The 26180-nt window shown below is 37.6% G+C and overlaps 1 protein-coding gene across 1 annotated transcript; it reads right to left on the bottom strand.

Moving 5' to 3' along the window:
* Positions 1–1201: 1201 nt before the first annotated feature.
* Positions 1202–24682, bottom strand: LOC129437612 (uncharacterized). Its single transcript, XM_055195864.2, has 5 exons — positions 23038–24682; positions 14388–14646; positions 13006–13039; positions 12352–12526; positions 1202–3019 (listed from the first exon to the last, which is right to left on the bottom strand). Exons 1-5 carry the CDS (start codon positions 23114–23116, stop codon positions 2664–2666), a joined length of 903 nt encoding a protein of 300 aa, XP_055051839.1. The 5' UTR covers positions 23117–24682; the 3' UTR covers positions 1202–2663.
* Between the last annotated feature and the right edge of the window lie 1498 nt (positions 24683–26180).

Raw genomic sequence — 26180 nt, 5'->3', positions numbered from 1 at the left:
AAAATGTTCACAAAAAAACTGCTTTATATTTAAATTTTAAACCTTAAACCAGTCAAGCAATAAGATTTCTTTACAAAGATAAATGAAGTCATATTTATTAATTATTCAGTAAAACGATATGGTATTGCACATTTTGTTACTTGTTCATCATTATGTTAGTGTTTTGTGTTATTGGCCTCTTTCACGCAGTAATATTGGTAAATTACAATGAATTTACCAGAATGAATTTACCAGTAAATAAAAAAATGTGCACACAGTGACGTTCTGTGTTTTTACCAGTGAGATATCACTCACACATCAGTAAGTTATCAAAATACCGGTAAACCTGGAGAGAAAGCGGAAGTTACCAATACCTGTGGCGCGTGGCAAGCTCAGTGTTGTATTTGTAAACAATTGTTAACATATCCACTGTCCGTATTTTTGTATCAAAACTTTATGATTGGCCCGAAGCTGTCAGCGCAGTCTGACGTCATCCATTCTAAATGCTGGTAATTAATTTTTTTGTTCACACATAGCGTTTACTGGTAAATTACCTGTAATTGTACAACCTCTCTTACTGGTAAATTGTACATACTGTTCCTTTAAATGGATAGTTCACCTTTAATTGAAAATTCTGTCATAATTTTCTCATCATCATGTTGTTCTAAACCTGTATGAATTTCTTTATTCTGTTGAACACAAAAGAAGATATTTTGAGAAATGATGGTAAACACACAGCAGATGACCATTGACTTCCATAGTAGGAATAAAAAAATGATGGAAATTTAATGGGTACCGTTAACTGTGTGCTTAACATCATTTATCAAAATATTTTCTTCATCATTTATCACAATACATCCAAAATATGTTTTCCTACTATGGAAGTCAGTGGTCACTATCTGCTGTGTGTTTACCATCATTTTTAAAGAATATTATCTTTTGTGTTCATAAGAAAAGATAAATTCATACAGGTTTAGAACACATGAGGATGAATAAATGATGACAGAATTTTCATTTTAAGGTGAACTATCCATTTAACATGAAGGCTTTTCTATCTGACAAAGCCATCAATACCATTACAAACTGCATGTAAATAGCTATTGATACAATTTCCACATGCTTCATCATCTTGTGATTTTGCCTTGTCATTAAACACACTATAAACATTTGTCTGTGTTTCTGCATGGTCATGTCGGTGAATGACAGATGAATTGACTCATACTCACTATGACATGACACTTTATTTTAGTTTAAAGATCACCCACCTTTGTGCTCACTTACATAAACTCACACACATGTAATGTCAAAGACTAGGAAAATGATGGACAATAAAGAATGGAAAAATAAGTATAACAAAAACAGAATTATCACACATTAACATACAAAACTACTGAAATCACAAGTAACACAAAAAACACAAAAATATGATCTAAAAATGCTTATTCAGCAAATTCCTCTTTTTATACAATGTGGTAGTGATAAGAACTGTTTTCCAGTCATAAACTGTGTTTGTGAAATGCTGCCGGAGTCTAAGAAACAAAGCCGTTGAACTAAGCAAACAAGCAACAAGATAAGTTTAGATGTCTTAATATGGGAGCCTAATGTTTAAAGGACACACAAAAAAAGAAAATGCATTTAGCATTTTTTTTAAATCCTATTTTAAGAGATCACTGAGATTATCATTAGAGTCGTGCAGTACATATGCCAATTTGCATATGATACGCAAGTCCTTCCCGTTCACTTAATATTGTGCATTTTCCTTTTCGTTTCATGTATTGGTTGGTTTATTTTTTCAGGTTTTTTACCATTATCACTCGGGTTTGGGGTTAGAATTTTTTGTTACATAAAATGACATCCAAACCCCCTTTTCAACCCCAACTTCAAGCGACCATGGTTTAAAAATAGACAAAAGCATGGAGAAACTTATATATTAAATGGCATTCTAAAGCAAATCCCAAGTCTAACCGCAAACCCAACCCACAATAATTAAAAAAACAGAAAACAATGAGAAACCACATAAAATGCCACAAATCATATGCTCACAAAATTGGAATTTGCTGTATGTATTGCCCAACTTTTCACAATGATTGCTATTTATATGCACTTCATAAGAATGGGTTATTGGAAAATAACCCAGCATTTTTTTGAGTTCTCATAGTGTCATGTGAATTTTCAATGTCGTATTATTAATTATTTATTACACAAAACATATTTATACTTAACTAATATTATGGGAATCTGTTTACATGCAGGTGTTGTGTTACTTATATTTAACAGAATGTCTAAAGAGGATCATAAAACCAAATTAATAGTAGTAGAACAAAACAGCATTACTTTAAACTTCGATAAAATTACTTTTTTATAGGAAAAACAATTTCCTATACCTTTTGCCCAATTAATTTCTAAGAACATGATTTTTGCCAGACCCTTGTTATTAATGAAATATCTTTTTTTAATAATCTGACAGAGTTTGCATCTACAAACTATTACAATACTAACTCATAAAAATATTTGTAACTAAGCACAATTTAAAATTGTTTATATTCACTACTATAGAAAATTATATTATAAATTACATTTTCCTGACTTTCCTGGGCTGGAATTCACAATTCTCTGACACCCGCAGATTGGTTATGACTTTGGGAACCCTGCGGATAAGGTAAAACATATTTCTCTGAATAACCTTAAAATGCAAACCCTCCACAGTCAAAAGCATCAAAATCAGAATCTCCTTCAAAGTCAAAGCTGTTAAAATGTGGCGACTCTATGGCCTGACTGCAGGTGTGATATGAGCCGCTTCCTCCCATCTCAGAGAAAGCTGTGGAATGGGTCATATCAGGAGCACGGACTGATACGTTAGAGGAGGACGGTGGACAGGTGTTTAAGTAGGCCAGAGCCGAGGACGCGGCTGCTCCTCCCATCAGCAGACAGACGGCTCTTACGGCCCGAGCGTCGCTGCTGTTTCCATGTCGCAGACAGTCTGCAGATCGAAGGGGCGGAGCTATGGCGGGACTGCGGGGAGGCCGCTGGTTTATGCTGCCTAAAGTTCACAACAGATATAGAACATAAACATGTTAATGATCTTGGCAATAGTTATTTCTGTGTTCATAGAAAACAGTGACAACAAAACAAAGTGTTCAATCTGTTTAAATCAAATGAAGACTGATGATGTCTGCATTGTTGCTCCCAAAGCAGTAAAATGCTAAACATCAAATCATCAAACCAAAATAAATAACACGGTCTCACACCCATGGCGTCAATATTTGACGACACTTGACCATGCGTCAATATGTTGACGCGGAGGGTATACCTTTCGCGTCATTTTTTGACGAACTGGGGACTTCAATACTATTAGGTACGCGAAATTAAACAGTTGTCGCCTGGCATTGGGGTTAGGGAAAGGTTTGGGTAGGGATGTCATTATGTAAATATAACCCTAAACCGACGCGAAAATGGTAGAAAATGGTAAGAAAATAGGAAAGAGAATGCAACGGACTTAATAGTATTGAAGTCCCCAGTTCGTCAAAAAATGACGCGAAAGGTATACCCTCCGCGTCAACATATTGACGCATGGTCAAGTGTCGTCAAATATTGACGCCATGGGGTGAGACTGGGTTGAAATAAAGAACAAAAGTCAGACTGTAAATAGTATGATTATAAAAGTTAATAAGATTTACAATAAGGTTGTATTTGTTACTATTGGTTACCATTGGTTATTAGAATCGATGTGATTTTTTAAGAAAAAAATCCATATTTAAAACTTTATAAACTATAACTAGCTACATTCTTGAGAGAGAGAGAGAGTAAAGCAAATGTTTGAGTATTTCGATATAAGACAATTGGATACTGAGCTATTCTCACCAGATCTTAAGCCTTGTACGCTACGTCCTACACCACATGCTGAAAAAACACTCTTTCGAGAACGCACATTGGCCATTAGCCATGTTATTAAGATAGTTATTATAGTTTATAAAGCTTCAAAATCAGAAGCACAATTTATTTCCATTATAAAGCATCGAGGGACAATACAATTTTCTAATATAACTCAGATGTTGATCTGAAAGATGATAATCATATACACACGGGATGGCTTAAGTGTAAGTAATTCATGGGATAATTGACATTTTGGGTGAAATGTCCATTTGAGGTAAATGTTAACAAATACAAACTTATTGCTACAATTACAGACCACATCTATTATATATATATATATATATATATATATATATATATATATATATATATATATATATATATATATATATATATATATATATATATATATATATATATATATATATATATATATATATATATATATAAAATTTTTGGCAACAACTTTTAAAACAACAAAAATATTAATTTTACCCTCATTCTTACGAATCATTTATTGAATTGTAAGTATATATGAGGAGTCAAAAGTAGTATTATATCAAGTCAGTATTTAAAAGTAAATTCTTAATTTTACGCAAAATCCAATATCCGCCGTGTTATTCTGTCATCTTTTCTCACTTTTTTCCCAAAACGCGATAAACGCCACTCCTCTTTTTCTACAGAATGCAATAAATCCGCTACACAAATCACCGCGCACCATTCCACGCATTGTAAACAAACAATGGCTGCGCGTTGAGTACAAACAAAATAATACTTTTGAGGCATTGAACCTGTGATGGTTTTCTGTGACGGGAAAGAAATGTAAGCCATCAACATCTAATAATTTACGCGAGAGGCACTCGGGGAGCCGGTTGCTTGTTCTCCCGACAGCATCATGCTAACACATTGACCCCAGGGGATCTTATGAAAAACTTTACATTATTTTACTCAAAGTCAATGAAAATCGAGCAGGACCAAAACATTTTACAGCTGATTGCTGTCAAAAATGTTAAGCGACGACGTCAAGTATAACCGCAGCAATGACAGTGTTTATAATATGACAAAGTAAGTGTTTTGATTAATGAAATTAATGTTTATTTTTTAATCATTGTATACCACTAGTCAACTAAATAAATATAAATGGTAAAGATGAATGCACATTTATATCAAATCAAATCAAATCAAATCAAAGTTTATTTATAGAGCACCTTTTTAAAACAGCAGGTGTTCACCAAAGTGCTGTACATACAGTATAAAATAAACAGAAAAAAGCATAAAATAAATATAAGATAAAAAATTAAAAACACAATAAAATAAAAATACAATAAAATATCCAATAAAGACAACAGTAATCAGTAATACACACTTAAAAATAACTCCTAACAAGTAGCTCTCATACTGCGTTATATGCTGCACTATACAAATATGTTTTTAAATAAGATTTAAAAACAGTAAGTGAAGGTGCCTGCCTAATGTACAAAGGTAAATTATTCCATAGTTTCGGGCCCGCTACTGCAAAGGCACGTTCACCTCTGCTCTTCAATCTTGCATTGGGGGAGACTAAAAGCAGCTGCCCAGCAGACCTAAGTGCTCTAGATGGAGCATATGGCTGTAATAGATTTGAAATGTATTTTGGAGCATTGTTGTTTAATGATTTAAAAACTAAAAGTAAAATCTTGAAATCAATTCTAAAAGGAATGGGCAACCAGTGAAGAGAAGCTAAAATAGGTGTAATGTGGTCTCGTTTACGTGTCCCAGTTAATAAACGTGCAGCTGCATTTTGTACCCTCTGCAAGCGTGTTAGGGATGTCTTATCAATGCCCACATAGAGACTATTACAATAGTCCAGACGGGATGATATAAAAGCATGGATGACCCTCTCAAAATCAGTGAAAGATAAAAATGACTTGACTTTAGATAATTGCCTTAACTGATAAAAACACGATTTAACTACCAAATTAATCTGTTTATCTAGTTTAAAGTCACCGTCCATTAAAACACCCAGGTTTTTTACAACGGGCTTCACATATGACTTTAGGTCACCCAGATCTACATCGGGGGTATTGATGGTTCCACCAGGTTTAAACAAAATGATTTCAGTTTTATCTTCATTAAACTTTAAGAAATTGGAGGCCATCCAAGCTTTAACCTCCTCAAGACATCTCAACAAAGGTGCTATAGAGTTTGCATTGTTTCGTTTCAAAGGTAGATAGAGTTGCGAGTCATCTGCGTAACAGTGAAACGAAATGCCATGTTTCCTAAATATGGACCCTAAAGGTAATATATATAAAGAAAATAAAATGGGTCCAAGAATGGAACCCTGAGGGACTCCACATACAAGAGATGCAGTAGAAGACACAAACTCCCCAAGGCGTACCGAAAAAGTTCTATCACCCAGATAAGATCTAAACCACTGTAACGCAGCACCCTTTATACCAACACAATGCTCAAGGCGAGAGATTAGAATATTGTGATCTATGGTGTCAAATGCAGCGGTAAGATCTAATAGCATAAGAATAGCATAGTTACCTGCATCAGTGGCCATTAATAAATCATTGTAAACTTTTAACAGGGCCGTTTCTGTGCTGTGAAGTGATTTAAAACCAGATTGATAAAGTTCTTGCAAGCCATGTAAGTCTAGAAAGGACAGTAATTGTTTAAAAACTACTTTCTCCAATATTTTAGAAATGAACGGGAGTTTCGAAATGGGTCTGAAATTTGCAAGAACCGATGAATCCAGGTTAGGTTTTTTCTTCAGGGGTTCCACTACTGCGTGTTTAAAATGTAAGGGTACAATTCCATTAATGAGACTACTATTTACAATCATTTGTATGTTAGGGCCAAGGGTTTCAAAAACCTTTTTTAGGAAAACTGGGGAGATGATGTCTGAGGGACAAACAGATGGATTCATTGTGTCAATGATGTCTTTTAAACCCGCAAGAGACACTGGCTCAAATTGATTAAAAACAAAAGAGCACATAGAGAACGAAGACATTTCAGCAGAAGGATGAACAATATTGCCTCTAACAGTCACAATCTTGTCAATAAAAAACTGCAAGAAGTTTTCGCATGTTTCTTTGGAAAATTCCAAACTCATTTGTTGAGGTGTATTTAACACAGAATTAATCGTGTTAAACAGAACACGAGGTTTATGAGCATTATTTGCGATGACATTTGAGAAATACTTTGACTTTTCCATTTTTACAGTTTTCTGATATTTAAACAAACTGTCTTTCAAGATACCAGATGAAACCTGCAGCCAATCTTTTTTCCACTGGCGTTCAGCTCTCCTGCACTCATGCCTAGCAGCACGGGTAATGTCATTTAACCATGGTTCAGATTTTGGCTTAGCAGGAATAGTCCTGAAAGGGGCAGCAATGTCAAGTGCATTCTCACAATCAGTATAAAATAATGATGTTAACTCATCAGTATTATACTGCTGAGTGGACACTGAGAAGGCCATATTTGTGCTATTAAAAACATCAGTAAACAGATCTGCAGTTAAAGAGTTAAACGAGCGACAGCGACGAGCAGGGGCACATGGTTTAGGACTACAGGAACAAGGAATCTCGAATAACACAGGCATGTGGTCAGAAAAAGTAGCATCACAAACATTAATATTGTTAACAGGCAAACCACACGATAAAACCAGGTCCAAAGTGTGTCCATGCTCATGTGTAGAGCTAGTCACAAACTGCATCAAGTTAAATGACTCCGTGAGATTTAAGAAGTCTTTAACCAATGGCTTGGAGGGACAACAGATATGGATGTTAAAATCTCCCACAATTAAAATTCTGTCATACTTCGGCATGATTTCAGCCAGGAAATCTGAAAAGTCGTTTATGAAGTCCTTATGGTATTTAGGAGGACGATAGATCACAGCGCAAAGCACTGGGTCAGGTTGTTTCAGCTCAAATACAATCAGCTCAAAGCTTGAGTAGAAGTTGCACATCATACGCCGGCATTTTAATTTTTCCTTAAAAACAATCGCAACTCCTCCACCTCGTCCTGTAAGTCGTGGAGAGTTGAAAAAGTTGCAGTGTAAAGGTAAAACCTCTGAAAAGGGGCTTAACTCGCCCTCATTCATCCAGGTTTCAGTCACGCACATTAGATCCAAGTTATTTGAGGTGTAAAAGTCATTTAAAATAAAGGTTTTATTTACCAGCGATCTGGCGTTTACCAAAGCAATCCTGGCCGGAGCTGGGTTATTTGTAATCCGGGGCTCACGATCCAACACCCGTAAGCACGTTGTGTTAACTCCACCTCTCCGAAAGCGGGGAGACAATGAACGGGGAGCCGTGGACTCCATGTCGGCGTCGACCACCGGTACCAGCCAGGTGTAAACAGGATCCAAAGAACGCATGGAAATATAGATGCAGCCATCTTTCTGATACTCCGCTAATATTCTACGGAGATTGCGGGAAACTGCCAGCCGAGTTTTAATTTTTAACAGCAGGCCGCCACGTTTCCCACGACGTTTATGTCGCCTTTTCTTCCGAGCAGGAAACGGCGTTCGGCAGATGTAGGCAGGTAACTCGTGCAGATGAGGTGAGGTTTTCGATCCACCAGAATTATAAATTAGCATATTTGATCTAATGTTTAGCAGTGTCTGGCGATCATACACCAGTAGAGAGTCCACATTGTTAAAAGTAGTTAGTAAAAACGACACAAACACGATTAGGACTAGAGACAACAGACGGCCTGCCACACACACTGGCGCCATCTTGTTTTTTTGAACCATTTATACATTGATTGAATAGATTTATAGCATTTTGAAAAAAAAACTGTCATGGATTTATGGCATTTTGTGGAAAAAATAATTCGTTTTTATAATAAATCTTTGAAAATGAACTTATGGATTTGAATTTTTTATGTTTTTATAACCCAAAGATGCTATGTGAAAGTTTGTAACAGAAAATAGTGGTTTTCATCTTGTCACTTTCTTGGTATAGAAAACACGTTTTTACCTAAATTTGTCAAAATGGATTTATTGCGTTTTGGAACCAAACACTTCATATACACCTGGCAGATCTAACATGAGCAATGTTGTCGCTGTGGAGTCATTGCTTAGGGGTGATGCACATTTCTCTAAGAAGCCACGTAATCATTTAATTCAATTTGTAGGTATAAAATCATCAGGTATTAAGTACTACTCACTTAAAGCTCACTTATAAAATATCATGCTGCAAGTTACAAAATTGAATCCAGTTATAACTTAGATAAAATGGTACAATTTACTAGTGTTTTTGCATTTTATATTTCTATATTTTTCAACTGTTTAAAATATCTTTGTGTGAGGTGCTAAGCCCTTTGGCATTACTTGTTATACAAAGCTAATAAAAGATGTCACACTTTACCTGGGTTGACTCCTGTACCTGTAATTGTTGTAGTATAACCTACTGCATAATTTGTTGCTGTAAACACGGTAGGGGTTATCTTATACTCTTATCTGAGTGAATTTGTGGCAGAGGTGATGGCAAAAGTGAAGTGGAGGTCATAAAGCAGCATTTTAAGTAAGCGTCTGCAGAGAGACAGATCAATTTACCTCTGGCCTTTGGCATAAAGGAATAGTTGTAGTAAACATGAACAGTATTGGAGTATTTGACATATATGCTTAACCGTCATTTACCCAGCAATATACACTGTAAACTATGCAAGGTATTTTTGGCCTTTTTAAAATTAATTATTTAAATGATAAAATAAAAAATAAAATCACTAAATATGTCCCAAATTTGAAAATTAAATCCTCAAATAAAAATTTTAACATTAATTTAAATTATTTCATTTTCAATGTGATGAAGCATCATTCCTGCCCAATTGTAAAATAAAATGCAGTTGATGATTTGCCATTTCATTACAATCTCGAGGTAAGACTAAAAATGAAAAGGCAAACCTGAAAATGTGAAAAGAAAAACATACATTTTAAAAAGGCATTTTATAAATGCTCATGCAATAATAGTGACAAAAATAAAATTAAAATGTAAAGTTCAATTTTAATTTTATGTTCACTTTTATTTTTTGGTTTTCGTTTTCATTTAAATTTTCATTTCCATTTTCAACTTGTATGCAAATTCAATGTTAATCAGTGGGTGGGGTTTACTTGCTCAAAAAAGGGGATTGGCTGAAGCAGTGTTGCCAACTTAGCGACTCATACCAAAACAGTAAAGCTTAAACATTCTTAACAGATTAAATGCAAGAGATGCCAGGAGGATTACCACTAAACAACTGTACTGTAAAATTACAGATTGTTCTCCTTTAATCGTTTAAGGACTGTTTATTCAGTTTGTGGGCCCTTGCTAAAACTTTGTTTTAGGTATTGTGATATTAAAGGGGACATATCATGAAAATCTGACTTTCCATGTTTAAGTGCTATAATTGGGTCCCCAGTGCTTGTGTCAACCTAGAAAATGTGATTAAGAGCAACCCAGTAACTAAAAATAGGTAATTGAAATTTGGCTCCCCTTGTGATGTCAGAAGGGGATAATACCGCCCCTTAATCTGCACTATCCCACTACGGCACTGCAATTTAGTGCAACAAGAAAGAGAAAATAATAATTGACAGCACAATTGAGTTTCAATTTCAACAAACCACCATCATGGCAATCAGTGTTTGCATTTCATCAGCTCATTTGCTTTTTAAAGGACACAACCAAAACAGCAATTTTTTTGCTCACAAATGAAATTACCAATATCAATAACTTATCCAGTTATTCAAGGGTTCATTTAAATTTACAGGCAGTTGTGTTGGAGTTAAACATACATAGTAATAACATGGTACACTTTTGCAGTGAAATATATTATGTCGAAGATTATGGGTGGTGAAAATATAGTGTGAAATAATAGTTTGAGAATAATTTTTTTTTGGAGAACCTAACCCAGTGGTCACAAACCTTTTTATGCCAAGATCGCCAACCTCGGTCTTGATGAAAGGAAATATCTACCTATCAAAGGGTCCAGACTGAACATCCTAGAGGCGTTTAATTTAGGCTAATTATATTTGAATCACATAGAATGCATGGATCCAATTTTCAAATGCCAAGAAAACTCATAATATTTAAAGTTTCTACTTTGTGGCAAAGTGAGGGGAAAACATTGATTGCCAAAATTCTTAACATTTTCAACAAACAGTCAGTATGTCACTGCAATGTGAAACTTTATCATGACTTGGTTTTTCATATTTATAAAATACTTTCTCATAATAATGACTAAGTGTCTGATAATAATAAGAAACTTAGTCAAAATTTCAACTTAGGGTCTCATAATAATGAAAATCTTTAATCTTTACACTTAACATGTGCAATGTGGACAGAACACTGCACACTGGCGACATCCACTGGTAAAAGCGGTGTGGCAAATGCAATGAGAATGATACAAAAACTGATTTTACAAAACTATTTTTTTTGATTATATATAATATTAGAAAAATTTTTAAATTAAGTTTAACTATAACTGGTAGGTTTTAGTAATTTCTTTTTTATAGACCTCTTAAATCATTTAGATTAAATAGCCTAATTGTTTTATCAGAACTGATCCATTCCACTGTGCCTTCTTGTCACGATTGGTTAGGAGAGTGAGGACGCAAATGCAGAGTTCAATGACATAAATAACATTTAATATAAAACAGGAAAATAAAACACGAGTATGAAACAACGGACAGGTAAGCACAACAGGAACAAACAGGAGAAATGACAATGATCCAGCAGTGAGCAAACAGAAAACAGGAGTATATATATAGACACAGACTAAATGACAAACAGGTGTGATGAGGCAGGTAATTAATTAATGAATGTCCAGGTGACAACAATCGGAACAGAGACAAGACATGACACGGATTAACCGTGACACCTTCATTGTCTCTGTTGAAATACAAGTTGCAATTTTTTTTTAAATATCATCTTACTCGTATCTTGTTTTAATAAGATACTAGGTCATTAATATAGAAGTTAAAAAAAATCTGGTTCACCAAATAAGGTCTGACAACTTATTCAAAAAATTTGACTTTGATTCATAAAGGCAAAAAAGCGTCTGACTGGCAGCAGGGCAAATTATTCAGCAGGCTGCTAGCCCATAAATTGTCACAGTGATCCCAATGGTCCGGGCCTGAACCAATGTATTTTTTTCTCTTACTTGCGTGATGTACAGGGGAATTGTCAAAGATCGACTGGTCGATCGCAATCAACGTGTTGACGACCACTGCCCTAACCCAATCCCAAATCTAACAATCTGTTAATTCCTTCAAAAAAACAGCGTGAGGCATACTTGAGCATTTACATTATTTACAAATAATGGAGAGTTTCGCTTTGTGTCAGCACAGCACGAGAATTTTATATTCACGTAGTATTTCAATTATAATAAAAAGACACTCATGTATATTGTTTTGCTTTATAGTGGGTACCTCAATGCTTAAAGGAGGTTCGGGACCACCCAGCCCCCCCACACACACAATGTAAACACTGCACTTTTTTATAGGAAGGAAAGAAGACTGATTTGAATCCAAACCTCTCTGTTTGAAGGAGTTTTCTCTGGAGCGGACACATGGGGAGTTCAGGCTCATGTCACTAAAGAGGGGGGACGAGGGGTCTTTGTCACTGGAGATGTCTGAAAGTGGCTCTCTGTCTGTGATGCAGGGTGTGATGCTCTGCTGTCTCTTTAGTGCAAGTGGTGAAGTCACACCCTGAGTAAAGAGAGAGAGAGAGAGAGAGAGAGAGAGAGAGAGAGAGAGAGAGAGAGAGAGAGAGAGAGAGTACAGAAACACATACTGAAACAGCTTTTTAATCCATATATCTGCTTATCTCTCATGTGAGATTAAAACACTTATCATTGATATAGGATCTGGCGTTGACATATTATATAACATTCACTGAGAATAATCCAGATGTTCGAGTCTGTAAGCATTTAGGCTGCATTTATGAAACCACATTGCTTGACATCAAAAGTAATTATTCATTTGCTTTGATCTTTCATATTTTATTCAAATGCGGAATATTAAATATTTTGTTGCACTTTTAACCTCTTAATTGTTTATACTCTTATTTCCAGGTTTTAATGGAAAAAGAAAGCCTGTTTGGCAATAAAATGTTTTAGGTATCTGATAATTACAATCTAATGATAAGGAAGCATGGTGAAGTGTTGTTTTAACAAATAATCATTTACCTCCTTCACCTTCCTGAGTAACTTCAGCCATTGACTGTTGGGAATAAAAACATAAGTGTCACCTCCGTTAGTTGCAAGTCATTTTAAGAATATCTTCTGTCCCAAACCACAAATCTACACTCACCTAAAGGATTATTAGGAACACCTGTTCAATTTCTCATTAATGCAATTATCTAATCAACCAATCACATGGCAGTTGCTTCAATGCATTTAGGGGTGTGGTCCTGGTCAAGACAATTTACTGAACTCCAAATTGAATGTCAGAATGGGAAAGAAAGGTGATTTAAGCAATTTTGAGCGTGGCATGGTTGTTGGTGCCAGACGGGCTGGTCTGAGTATCTCACAATCTGCTCGGTTACTGGGATTTTCACGCACAACCATTTCTAGGGTTTACAAAGAATGGTGTGAAAAGGGAATAACATCCAGTATGCGGCAGTCCTGTGGGCGAAAATGCTTTGTTGATGCTAAAGGTCAGAGGAGAATGAGCCGACTGATTCAAGCTGATAGAAGAGCAACTTTGACTGAAATAACCACTCGTTACAACCGAGGTATGAAGCAAAGCATTTGTGAAGCTACAACACGCACAACCTTGAGACGGATGGCCTACAACAGCAGAAGACCCCCCGGGTACCACTCATCTCCACTACAAATAGGAAAAAGAGGCTACAATTTGCACAAGCTCACCAAACTTGGACAGTTGAAGACTGTAAAAATGTTGCCTGGTTTGATGAGTCTCAATTTCTGTTGAGACATTCAGATGGTAGAGTTAGAATTTGGCGTAAATAGAATGAGAACATGGATCCATCACACCTTGTTACCACTGTGCAGGCTGCTGGTGGTGGTGTAATGGTGTGGGGGATGTTTTCTTGGCACACTTTAGGCCCCTTAGTGCCAATTGGGCATCATTTAAATGCCACAACCTATCTAAGCATTGTTTCTGACCATGTCCATCCCTTTGAGACCACCATGTACCCATCCTCTGATGGCTACTTCCAGCAGGATAATGCACCATGTCACAAAGCTTGAATCATTTCAAATTGGTTTCTTGAACATGACAATGAGTTCACTGTACAAAAATGGCCCCCACAGTCACCAGATATCAACCCAATAGAGCATCTTTGGGATGTGGTGGAACGGGAACTTCGTGCCCTGGATGTGCATCCCACAAATCTCTATCAACTGCAAGATGGTATCCTATCAAGATGGGCCAACATTTCTAAAGAATACTTTCAGCACCTTGTTGAATCAATGCCACGTAAAATTAAGGCAGTTCTGAAGGCGAAATGGGGATAAACAACGTATTAGTATGGTGTTCCTAATAATCCTTTATGTGACTGTATGTGAAATGATTTGAATTTCTTGAATCAGTCTAATGACTTTACCTGCACTCATCAGGATTGTCTGAGAGCAAAAGAAGAAATTTGTCTTGGGGTAATATGAGGGCAAAGCAGCTGTCTCTGCGTCCTCCAGCAGGTAAACGGGGCAAATCCAGAATTTCTTTTCCCTCCACTATGGACTCACAATTGCTCTGCAGCCTCACAACCTGGTCAGGCGATGAGTCTGCATCTCGGCACACCATCAGATTTCCTTCTACGGTTAACACCAGATATTTTTCCTTCCATTGCTTGAACATAAAGCCTCCTTAAACGAAAAGATAAAATAACACTGGGTCAGAAAACAATGTTTGTTGCTGTCACTTGAATTAGTCCTGCCAAATATAATCAAGACATCATAAACCTCTTCGGTTAAGAAAATTTATGTGATAATACCCTTACAACAACAATAAAAGAAGATTTGAATGTATTATATATGTTGCAGTTGAGCTCATGAATGTAATTAGTTTAATGTTTTGGTTAGTGGGCTATTAAAGTGCCCATATTATGAAAAACTCACTTTTTCTGGGTTTTGGGGTGTTCATTTGTGTCTCTGATGCTCCCACACGCATACAAACTTGGGAAAAAAACCATCCATGCTGTTTTGAGTGAGATACACGTTTCTGAATGTCCTCTGCCTTGAGTCTCAGATTGCACGAGTTTAAACTCAGCGCCGTTGTGACGTAACAAGCCGTTTCGTCACATTCCGTTTGAATTTTCCCGCCCACCACCCCACTCGCAGGTCTCCACCCACCAGGTAGCAAGAGCACTGAGCAGTTACTTCGATAATACCCTCTGTGCTGTTATCATGTCTCACTGAAATAACAGCGCTATTTGGATATTATATGGATTATACTCCTGCCTACTTTTAAAAACAAAGTTTTAACGCGTGTTTATTGGAACCTAAAGAGTAAAATACAGTGTGTTACGTCGCAAATAGTCCTCATATTGTAGGCGATAAGACGTTCATGCGAAATCTGATGTAAGACTATGTATCTATATTTCACGGATTATACGCATCTGTGGACAAAAATGGTCATTGGATTTTATTGGACTTTCATGGATCATTCACACATCTGAAACAGACTGGATTCGATTCACGATCGTTGTTTTAACACAAAAGGTAAGAAGTCACGTTATATTTTGCATGTTGTCATCTTCTGTCACAAAATACTACATTTACGATGCTAGAGCATCTGTATCTCAAAACAGAGACCATACATTGATGCTAATCCCGTAAATTATACCTTTTAAATGTATAGTAATGTGAATAATATTGTTTGTAATGTAGACCGTAGGCTATATAGATAATTTTTTGCAGGCTAGATAGTTTGCAGCGTGGTTTCGAAAGTTAAAAAGATATATATATTTAACTGCTTTATTTTACAATTCTACATTAACTAAGTAATAGTGCTTTGCCAAACTAAGTGTTTTGCCAAACTAAACGAGACCGGGCCTTACCGACCCGGCTTTTCTTAAGAGGCTAATGTCACAGGTCGGTGCGGACCACAGATGTCGTGAGTCTCGCCCCTCCCTAATTTCCACCTCGAGGAGGTCCCAAGAGCACCCAATGACCAGACACACAGAGAGCATAAGTATAAGTTAAAACAAACTTTATTAAATTATTTAAAAAGGGTTGTGGGAAGGGGGGAAAGGGAGGCTAAAATCCAACTCTCCAACCGGAGGGTAACAGTCTCGAGTCGCTTGGACTCCGTCGCGGGAAACCTCAGGTGGGTCTTTCACTCTTCTTTACTCTGGTTATGCGATGACAATCAGCTTATTCACAATCTGCCCCTTCGTTCTGGCTTGCGGGGAGACTGTCCAGGGCCCTCTCCTTTCCTGGACGTAAAGGATATAGATGGTAAGTATCAAGAGTTTAAATGCAAGATGGGTACCTGCTGCTACATGTGGCAAGCTCTGGGGCGGCCCAGTGGGTTAATCTCCTGGCCATCCAGATACAGGTGGGGCTGCACGATGGCTGCTGGGATCTTGCTTGAACCGTACTGGTAGGTGCACAGAGGATTTCAGCTGTTCGTGTATCCTGGGTGACAGGTCAACGTACAGGTAGGCACTTCAAAAGGGATCTGCTAGATCTGCTCTGGAGGATACAGGTATGTATAACAGGACTGTGCACTGACGCTAAACAGAGGGGCCAGTGGATCTTCACTTGGGGTACAGGTAAGTATACAATACGGTGAGTATATAGAAAGGCAAACTGGGGCTTCACTTGGGTATGCAGACGGGTGTACAACACAATATGCTGGCTTTAGCTTTGGGCAAAAGGTAAGTACATAGAAGGGTAACTGGGGCTTCACTTGGGTATGCAGGCGGGTGTACAACACAATATGCTGGCTTTAGCTTTGGGCATAAGGTAAGTACATAGAAGGGTAACTGGGGCTGCACTTGGGTATGCAGGCGGGTGTACAACACAATATGCTGGCTTTAGCTTTGAGCATAAGGTAAGTACATAGAAGGGTAACTGGGGCTTCACTTGGGCATGCAGGCGGGTGTACAACACAATATGCTGGCTTTAGCTTTGGGCATAAGGTAAGTACATAGAAGGGCAACTGGGGCTTCACTTGGGCATACGGTGAGTATAAACACACAACAGGCTAACTTTGGCGGTGGGCATACAGTGAGTATACAGAAAAACAGGAAGTGGATATAACTCATAGACCTTTGGGGAGATGGACGTCAGGCGTTAACCTTTTCTGAGGTTTCAACAAAAGGCTGATAGAGATACGGGTCGAAAGCTGCTGCTGCGTTGGGCCGAACACGGCCTCTGCTGGTGTCACCACACAGGTAAGTTTAGGTAAGATGCTTCACCCGGGGTGTGCTACGCTGGGTGGATCGAACGCTTCCCTCTCCTCTCTTCCAACCGACAGGACAAGAGATCTAGACAGGGGCGGACCTTTGAAGATACTCCACAACAGGTAATAATGCACACACAGGTGATTTCCTCCTACAGCAGCCAAACTTCTCACCGTTAATTTTTCCCACTGTATCCACACTGTTATTACTTGAGGTTGTTGTCTCACCACCGTCACGTGGGAAAAAGAGTCAGGATGTCGCCAACGACATATGAATGGAGATGGTTACTTCGCCAGCCTCAATGCTCACTTCCTTCACAGGAATGAAAGGTGGTTATTGACGACACGGACACAGCACAACACTGGAGTTTTCAAGTGTATACACTCACAGCAAAGAACAAAGACTCACCCACTGCACTCCACACACTCTTTGTGAATTAGGGTCAAAACCACGTCTGACCGGGGACTCGTCCTGGAAATCATTAAGACACGGATGCAACGAGTAGTAGGATGTAGACCTCGCCGCCACGTTACTCCAGCGTCTTCCCTCGCTCACTGTTCCCGGCTCACCCACAATTCTTCTCCATGGTGGGGCCGCTCACATACTATGCCACAACTCACAAAAAGGCTCACTGATAGTTCACTCTAGAGGATTATGCTGCTGAACAGTGATTTGGGGTACTCACTCTGTTGTTAACACGAGATCTCTTTTCCTCTTCCTTCCAGCTACTGGATAATTACCCTGTTGCTGTGTGACTTTCTCTGAATGGCCTCCTTCGGCGGAACTTCCGGTGAGTCTTCCTGTTTACAACCACTCAGTACACTCTATACACCTGCGATCAATAAAGCCCTGATTTCTTTCCTCTGAGTTCCCGGAAGTAATTGGTGTTTGGGGATTATGGTCCGGGCGGAACCAATCTCCAACACTTTTAGTTCCGCCCTTAATAAGTCACTCCGTGAAATCAACGTACCCCCGAGGTTCTTATAATTTTTACGGTCCGGACCTCCCGCTAACTTCTAGCAATTAGCATGCGGTCCACAAGCAGTATTCATCCCCCGCCGGTTCTAAATTTCTGTCATTTGGGAAAATAATCTATTTGAAAATGTTTTATAACGGGAATATGTTAGCATTGTCCAGGGAAAACGAGTGTATTGTTGAAACTGCTACATCACAATTTACTCTGGAATCATTATGTGTCATGAGTTTCTTCTCCTGGAGTGTACTTATTAGTGACACTTTTTTGCTTGATTTGTCTGTTGGCAACATAAACCTTTAATAATAATATATAAAAATAACTCAGTACGGTCTGTACTGCTCACAATACCACTTAGCACGCGCATGGGCACATGACGTTAGTAGTGGGGCGTGATCAAAGGAGCAGCAGCAAATATGTAATGACCAGCTCAAAACGGCACAATCTGAAATGCACTGAAACAGAGGCTACTAGAGATGGGTAACAATCTTTTCCTACAAGCTATTTCAAGCAAACAACTTTTGGAACATGTTTAATGGAACTCATACACCTATTTAACTTGTGGAAAAGCAGTCATAATATGGGCACTTTAAAATGTCATCATGTCACCAGTTCTTAAACTATCCTCATCCTAAATTTGTGATTGCATAAAAAGTAATAGTTTTTAACCAATACTGAATACCTAAAGTGCAACATTTTTCTTTAAAACATGTTTTGCATAATGTTTTAATCTTTCCCGAATAAAATTGTTCTGACATAGTGCTTGTGACATCTGAGCGTCTTGTCTTATCTTAATACCCAAAGTAAACAGGTTTTCCTCACAGAAGGTCTGCATTTAGTAAATAAGCCTACTAACCAAGAGTTTTACCAACATTGTATAATTTAATATGTTTTGTTTAATTCAAATTTTATGTTTTCGAAGGATTTATAAATTTTCCTTGCGGGGCCTTGGAGGGATGCACCATACACAAGGGGAGCTGCACACCGGAAACGTTTGAGAACCACTGGCCTATATGTTGTATTCAATAATAATAGCGTATGTAACATAAATGTTAAAATGGTACTGTCATAGTCCCTTTCTATGTCTTTGAACCTTTTTTTAGTTCCTATTCTCTGTTCCCCGATCTTCCCCATGTCATCCATGTTTGTAGTCCGTTGTACTGTAGTTTTGTTTTTGATTGGTCCTCGTGTGATTGTTTCCCATATGCGTCTTGTAACATTGTTATCTCTTGAGTGTTTCTCTTGTTTTGTGTAATGTGGTTGTGTCATTTTATGTAATGTGGTTGTAACTGTTCCCTGTTCTGTATGAATTACTATGTTCTGTTTTTATCAAAATTACTTGCATTTGGATCTGCTCCCGTCTCATCATTACATATGAAGAGTTTCGTTGCAAAACGAGATAACCACCGTTTTTTTCATTGTTCAGAAATCTCGTTTTTTGGTTGTGCAGTCCAATTAATTTCAATGCAACTGCAGTTGTTTTGTTTTGATTTAAACCTTCATAACTTAAAAAATACAGCCAAGTAGCACCATAAAACAAAATAATAACATGATAACATAATAGTAAACATGTTTTCACAAAAATGTAAAAAAAATGGATTTATCTCGTTTTGCAACGAAACTCTTCATATATATGTTCTATTAAAGGTAACCTCAGAATAAGATACTGATAATTACCAAGTATAATCAAGTTTTAATGTAGAAATGACAAAGCATTTAAACAATTTCACAATTTCTAGCTAAATTCTAATGATTATATTCTGATAAAAACTGTATAGAAACCCACTCAAAATAAATACATATTATATTTTAATTGTAACTTTAACTTGATTGAAATAGAAAAACTATACTAGCTGCATTTTCATTGCAGATTTGCGCAAAAGACTTGCGAAATGATGGTGTTACCGATGATATGCAACTGAAACATAGTTTTTCCTATCGCAAAGAGAAAAAAATTGTTTTTACTAATATCACATCTACGGCATTATTTTTAACGGAATGAGTAGTAAGAGTATTATACAAAGACTAAAGCCAAGGAAAGACCCTTATACTTAGGAGCAACAACGTATAGGTGTTTTTTGTACTAATAGTAGATTTTTTTAAATCAAAAGAAATGTAGGAGTGTTATACAAACATTATTGACAAGGAAAGCTTCTTATACTTGGGAGCAGACACATATTGATGTGTTTCTGGTAGGTTTTAGTTCATACCGCGTCATCTTCAAATAATAATTATGTGATTTACTTATCGGGTGAACTGGAAATGTCAATAAACTGTTTCCATTGCAGTTTTGCGAAATACACATTTTCCAAATTGCCTGAAAACCCACATTCGCACCATATTAGTACCTCAAAGCTACATATTGGTAGCAAATGTATACATATCTGCATATGAATGTTACATATTAGGACCTTAAAGTGTACTGCCCCAGTGACAACTTGGGACCCTTTTGACAGTTTTGTAATGACTAGTTTATGATTTTCCACTGTAATATAACATTCACTGTTATAAGTAAATGTTTTGATTGTGTCGTTGCTATCACCATCATTTGACTTAATAATTACAAGAAAAACACAGAGACATGGGAGACATACCAGAGAGAGTTGTGACACACGTTATGCTGTGAAATCCAGTACGCAGTATATAAAGAGTTTAGATTAGATTAGAGATTATGTAAACCTCTGATGGATTAATGTCAAAGAATACTGAAGAACCTCACCAATTGTGTGACAGAATGAGTATTATGATACTACAGTGTTCTAGATCCTGGAGTAATCTACATCTAGCGTTTCACACACAGTAAGACGCCACCGAAAATTAGATTAAGGAAATCCGGTCAAATTAAATGCTACATGAACATAATTAACTGCATATAGAATAATACAATTAGTTTTGATGTTCAATGTAAAAATCTGTATTAAAAAGCTAAACCAGAACCACTGCTATAAAACCTCTAAACAGATTTACAGTGGTACTGTATTTGCATTGAACTTTCATGAATTGACTTGATTATATCTGCACATTCTGAAATGGCTGTACTGTATAATATGTAATGTTTTCTATAAGGTCTTTGTAATACAGACTATGCAGAACAGATCATAATCTGTGCAAATGGCTATACAGTAGGCTATATTGGGTTCATTTTAGGGATACACCGATATATCAGCCTGATCTCACTGTTAACTTTCAAAAACACAAAACATATTTTTGTATGCTTAAATAGATGCTGAAGCGTACAATCTAGACGCATTTGCAACATTTAATCGTAGCATTAATCCATTTTTACAACTACAAAACGTAAAACATTTACACATATTTTTCATACCATAAAGATTGCTGTATAAATTCCCTTTAACCATTTTATACATAATGTTTTCACCCTACCCCAAACCTTACCCTAAACCCAAACCCCTTTATACCAAATACCAAAATATTTAATGTATTCTTTTTATATTATGCAACTTAACGAATAGAAATGTGTAGGACATTTTTTAACAATAGTAACAACATAGCATTTAAAAGATATTTTAAGTCACTAATACAGTCCTACCCAAAACAGTTTATTAAAATCATGTACTGTACATCGACTGAAAGACAGCAATGTCACAAATCTGTGACGTAGCACGCAGGAGCCAATGAGCGTTTGATATCACTGCGGTAAAGCAATGTGTCGTAAAGCTTCTCGAGGCACAATATTTGAATTCAAATAATACGCATCAAACATGAGATTTGACGTTTACGATCACTGATAAGAACTGGGATTAAGATCGCTTGATAAAGGGTTGAATTTGGATCTGTTCTTCACAAGCGCATGTATTTTAAAGATGTGGATTACAGCGAATGAATACAATTATAATCTTTTGTGAACTTTTGTTGTGATTTGGTGTAATTATTGTTGCATAAGAAAAGACTGCATAGAAGAGAACACAATCTAAATATTGCAAAATGGTTAAATGATCACAGACATGTTATTAATTTTAAAGTTTTAAAGTGTAGTCTTATTTAATATTGTATAATTCTCATGAATATTTCATTAGGTGAATAAACTGTCTTTAATAAATAAGATATGACTGAAACATGCCATTAATATGAGTAAAAACGCCAATGCCTGTGATTTTAATATTTATGAATGGAAATACACACAAATCTCTGTAAAAGTCTGTAAAGCTGTTAATACGTAAATAATTAACGTATTAGTCCTGTCAACATGTCGATATTATGCGTTTTAGTGTGTACGAAAACGTAAGTAAATGTAAAACCACACTTTATGTAAAACACACACATATTCTCATGAGATCATGTTGGATATATCGGCCTATATATTTGGTATCGGTAGATAAAAGCATTTTTCCCACTAGGACATTGGCTGATTGTTTAAAAATAGCAAATAATCAGGTCAGATTATATCCTGACAATTAAAACATATCTGAACTCATGCTGTGTAATTATTTTGATTTGGTTCACAATGTCAACAATACTGCAGTTTGTGTGCTCTGCATTTCTAAGATATCATAACATAATAATTGTAAAGTAATTTGAGTAAAAGCTTAAACTATTGGGATCTATCAGTATCGGTAGATTCATTCTGATTAATCGAATGTCGTATCGGCACAGAAATGTTGTATCTGCATTCCAAGTAATATTTTATTCTGAGTCATTATAATAACATCGGTAAAGTATTTGTGGTGCATAAATTAAACATAATAAATATAAAATAATAAATGTACAGTTTCATGAAACAATAAATCTACATATTACTACAGACACACCAATACATAATAACAATTGCTTTACTCCAATAGCATATCATTACTCTTTTAAAACTGTCTGATATGTGATACGTATAAATAAATGTGAGGAAACCTGAAGCTTTACCGTATTTCCTGAGGAATCCTCTGTGTACCACTGCTGTGTTCATTCCTGTGCTCAGCCAAGCAGCAAAGATACAAAGCATTCAAAGCATTGAAGCTGTGGCTTTGCTCTCAAATGAGAGAGAGAGAGAGAGAGAGAGAGAGAGAGAGCAATAATCCCTACTCATTTAGGACATTTCCCTCAACAGTGCCCAATCTCTGGATGCTGAGCAAGGCATTATGGGATTGTAATAACTGCTTCTGAAAGAGAAAACACGCCAGTGCTCAAAAACATCACATGCACACATAAGCCGCCAGTCAAAAAGTAAACTTACAGAAGCTGAATGCAGAATATCTGTGATATGTGTATGATATTTAATCAATCACTGAAATGTTTTATCATATATATATTTAAATAACATGTGTTTTATTATTAAATCAAGACTATATGGTGGTGTGTTTTGATGTTTTATAAAATGTGCTGTGTTTTGTAGGCTAATTGTTTAATTTGTTTAAAATACTAATTTATGAAACATCTAAACTTTACTTAAATACCATTGTGACAATATTTCCCACTTGGTGTGATTTTATGGCTTATAGGCAATAATGGTAATCATTTTTTCTTGTATACCACTTACAATCAGCAAAACTTTTGTATGTGTGTGTTTTACAGATGTATGTACGTACAGGTATGAATAATATCCTATAAAAGTCAGTAAGAAGAGAACATGTATATACAGTATGGTTTGTGTGAGGTCATCTCTTTAGAGTCATTAAATTCTCTCTGATGTTTGCGTTAAGCTGTCTCTCTGTGGCCTGAAATCATAGTTTATGTCCTCCATCAGCGTTGACTGGATTATCAGCCGTGGGATTGTTTTTTCCCGCAGCTGTTCTGTGCATCAGCGGTCGGTGATAATCTCACTCAGACCGGGCATACGCTTCTCAGCCCTGCTCTCTGTAATATTGATTGTTTTTGAAAATAACGTGTGGGAAATAATGAGAAAATATGGATTGATGTCATTAAAACTTAGGCATCCTATCATGATTGTGTTATGTAACAATCCTGCAACAGTAAGATAAAAGTTGTTATGTTAAGCCCACAACCTTCTGACTAATGTGACCCTGCCTGTGAAATCCCAGCTAAAGTCATATTTTGTAATTTACTGTTTATTATGTAATATCATCCTACATAATGTAATGAACACTCTGTGAAAATATGAGTGAAATCAATTTGTGATGTTTGTTATGAACTTAAGCCTGGTTTTTACAGGCACGAGACACAAATGTGTTTACAATACAAATTATTTTTATGGCGACAGAATACAGAACTTTAAAATAAGGGTACAAGACCGGGGAGCACAGAACAAGGATGCCACATAAACTAAGGGCGCACTCACACGATCCAAACCAAACCGCACTCGGGCGCATTAGACCCCCAAAGCCTGGTTTGTTTGACTAGTGTGATTGCTCTGTTCCGCGCCCGGATTGGTTAATCGCGCTGCGGCCGGGTTGCAGAGGTGGGCCGGAGCGCGGTTCACTTGGGCTCATTCAAAAGGTGAAGACGTCAGTTGCGCGACCACTCACCTTCATCTGCCTCCGTAAAAATCTTTTGATGCGAGCAGCGGGGTTACGTGAATGTCGGAGCTGCACACGTGACAGATCAACTAAGCAATATGATGACATGTGAGAAAGCTGTCTGTAATCGCAAACCAAACGACTACGAATAAAAAACACAGACTTATCAAAACGGTGGGTTCCAGTGTTAAGAGAGAGCTTTACTTGCTGATTTTATGGCTTATAGGCAATAATGGTAATAATTAATGACGAAAGCGTGCCCGGACTCGGATCGATAAAAAAGTACAGTGTGTGTGCGTGCACCTGGGGGAGTAGGGAGGGGTTACAATCGTGCTGGGGCATGGTTTGGATAATGTGAGTGTGCCCTAAAAGGACATGACCGTGACAGAGCTCTCTCCCTAGGAGCAGCAGGCCCTCCTAAACGGGTAGGTGGGCCAGGCCGAATCAGAGACCAGGGAGGAACTTGACCCTAAGCGGCGTCAATGGCGACAAGAACCTAGGTAAACACAAAGGACAGAGAGGCAACAGGATCCCAGGCAGAGAGAAAAGCTAAGGTGGCACCGGTGGTGACAGGAACCAGGGCAGACCTGGAATCCCTTGAGGCACAGGTGAAGACAGGAACCAGGGCAGAACTGGAAACCATGGTGGCGCCGGTGATGTTCACAACCTGGAAACAGAGACAGCAGAGAAAGAGAAGCCAGGTTAGAGAATTCAGAGATGGCCATCTTGGTCATGGCAGAAAGATTAGGGAGCTTGGGAACGGACATCTTCAACAGGCAGAGAGTCTATGGAGCTCGGGCACGGCCATCTTGGAGAGGACAGAGAGTTTAGGGAGTTTGGGAGCAACCATCTTGGCTGACCTACAGAACACAGAGGATTCAGGAGCAACCAAGCCCACTTGGTTATGATAGAAAACTTGGGGAACACAGGCTCAGCCAACTTGGTCAGGATAGGAAACTCAGGGAACTCTGGTTCATCCTCTTCGACCATGACAGGAGATTCAGGAGATTCAGGTTCATGGGTTGCAAAGATTTCTTTGGGAACAGAAGAACAGAGCAGAGAAGACGTCTTGTCCGCTGGCTCGGGCGTGGCTGCCGTCTTGTCCGCTGACTCAGGTGTGGCTGCCATCTTGTCCACTGGCTTGAGCATAGCTGCCATCTTGTCCGCTGGCTCGGGCATGGTGGCTGTCTTGTCCACAAATCTCGGGCTGGCTACTATTCGCAGGATGCACACAGACATCGTGTCTGGTCTGGCTAGCTGGCACACGGAGCCTGTTGCCTAATACCCCCCAAATAACTGTTTAGGTGAAGCTTCCTCCTCAGCCTCGCCCACAGTGAAAGGGGACCTGACCAGGGACAAGGTGTAATCTAGAAATTGTGCCAATGACCCTCGAGGATCAACACGGAAAAGGGATGTCTCTGACAGGTTGATTTAATCCTTCACAGAAAAAGTCCATAAGCATAAAGTCTGGGAGGTTGTTGGAGTTAGAAATATGCAGGAATCCTCGAGGGACCGCTCAGCCTGCTGGAGACAGTCGTGAGTCACTGCTGGCTTCATATTTTTGTCAGTCATTCTATAATGTGTGGTAACAGG

Source organism: Misgurnus anguillicaudatus, chromosome 24 (genome assembly GCF_027580225.2).
Source record: "Misgurnus anguillicaudatus chromosome 24, ASM2758022v2, whole genome shotgun sequence".
NCBI lineage: Eukaryota > Metazoa > Chordata > Actinopteri > Cypriniformes > Cobitidae > Misgurnus > Misgurnus anguillicaudatus.
This window is presented reverse-complemented; position numbering and strand designations above follow the sequence as displayed.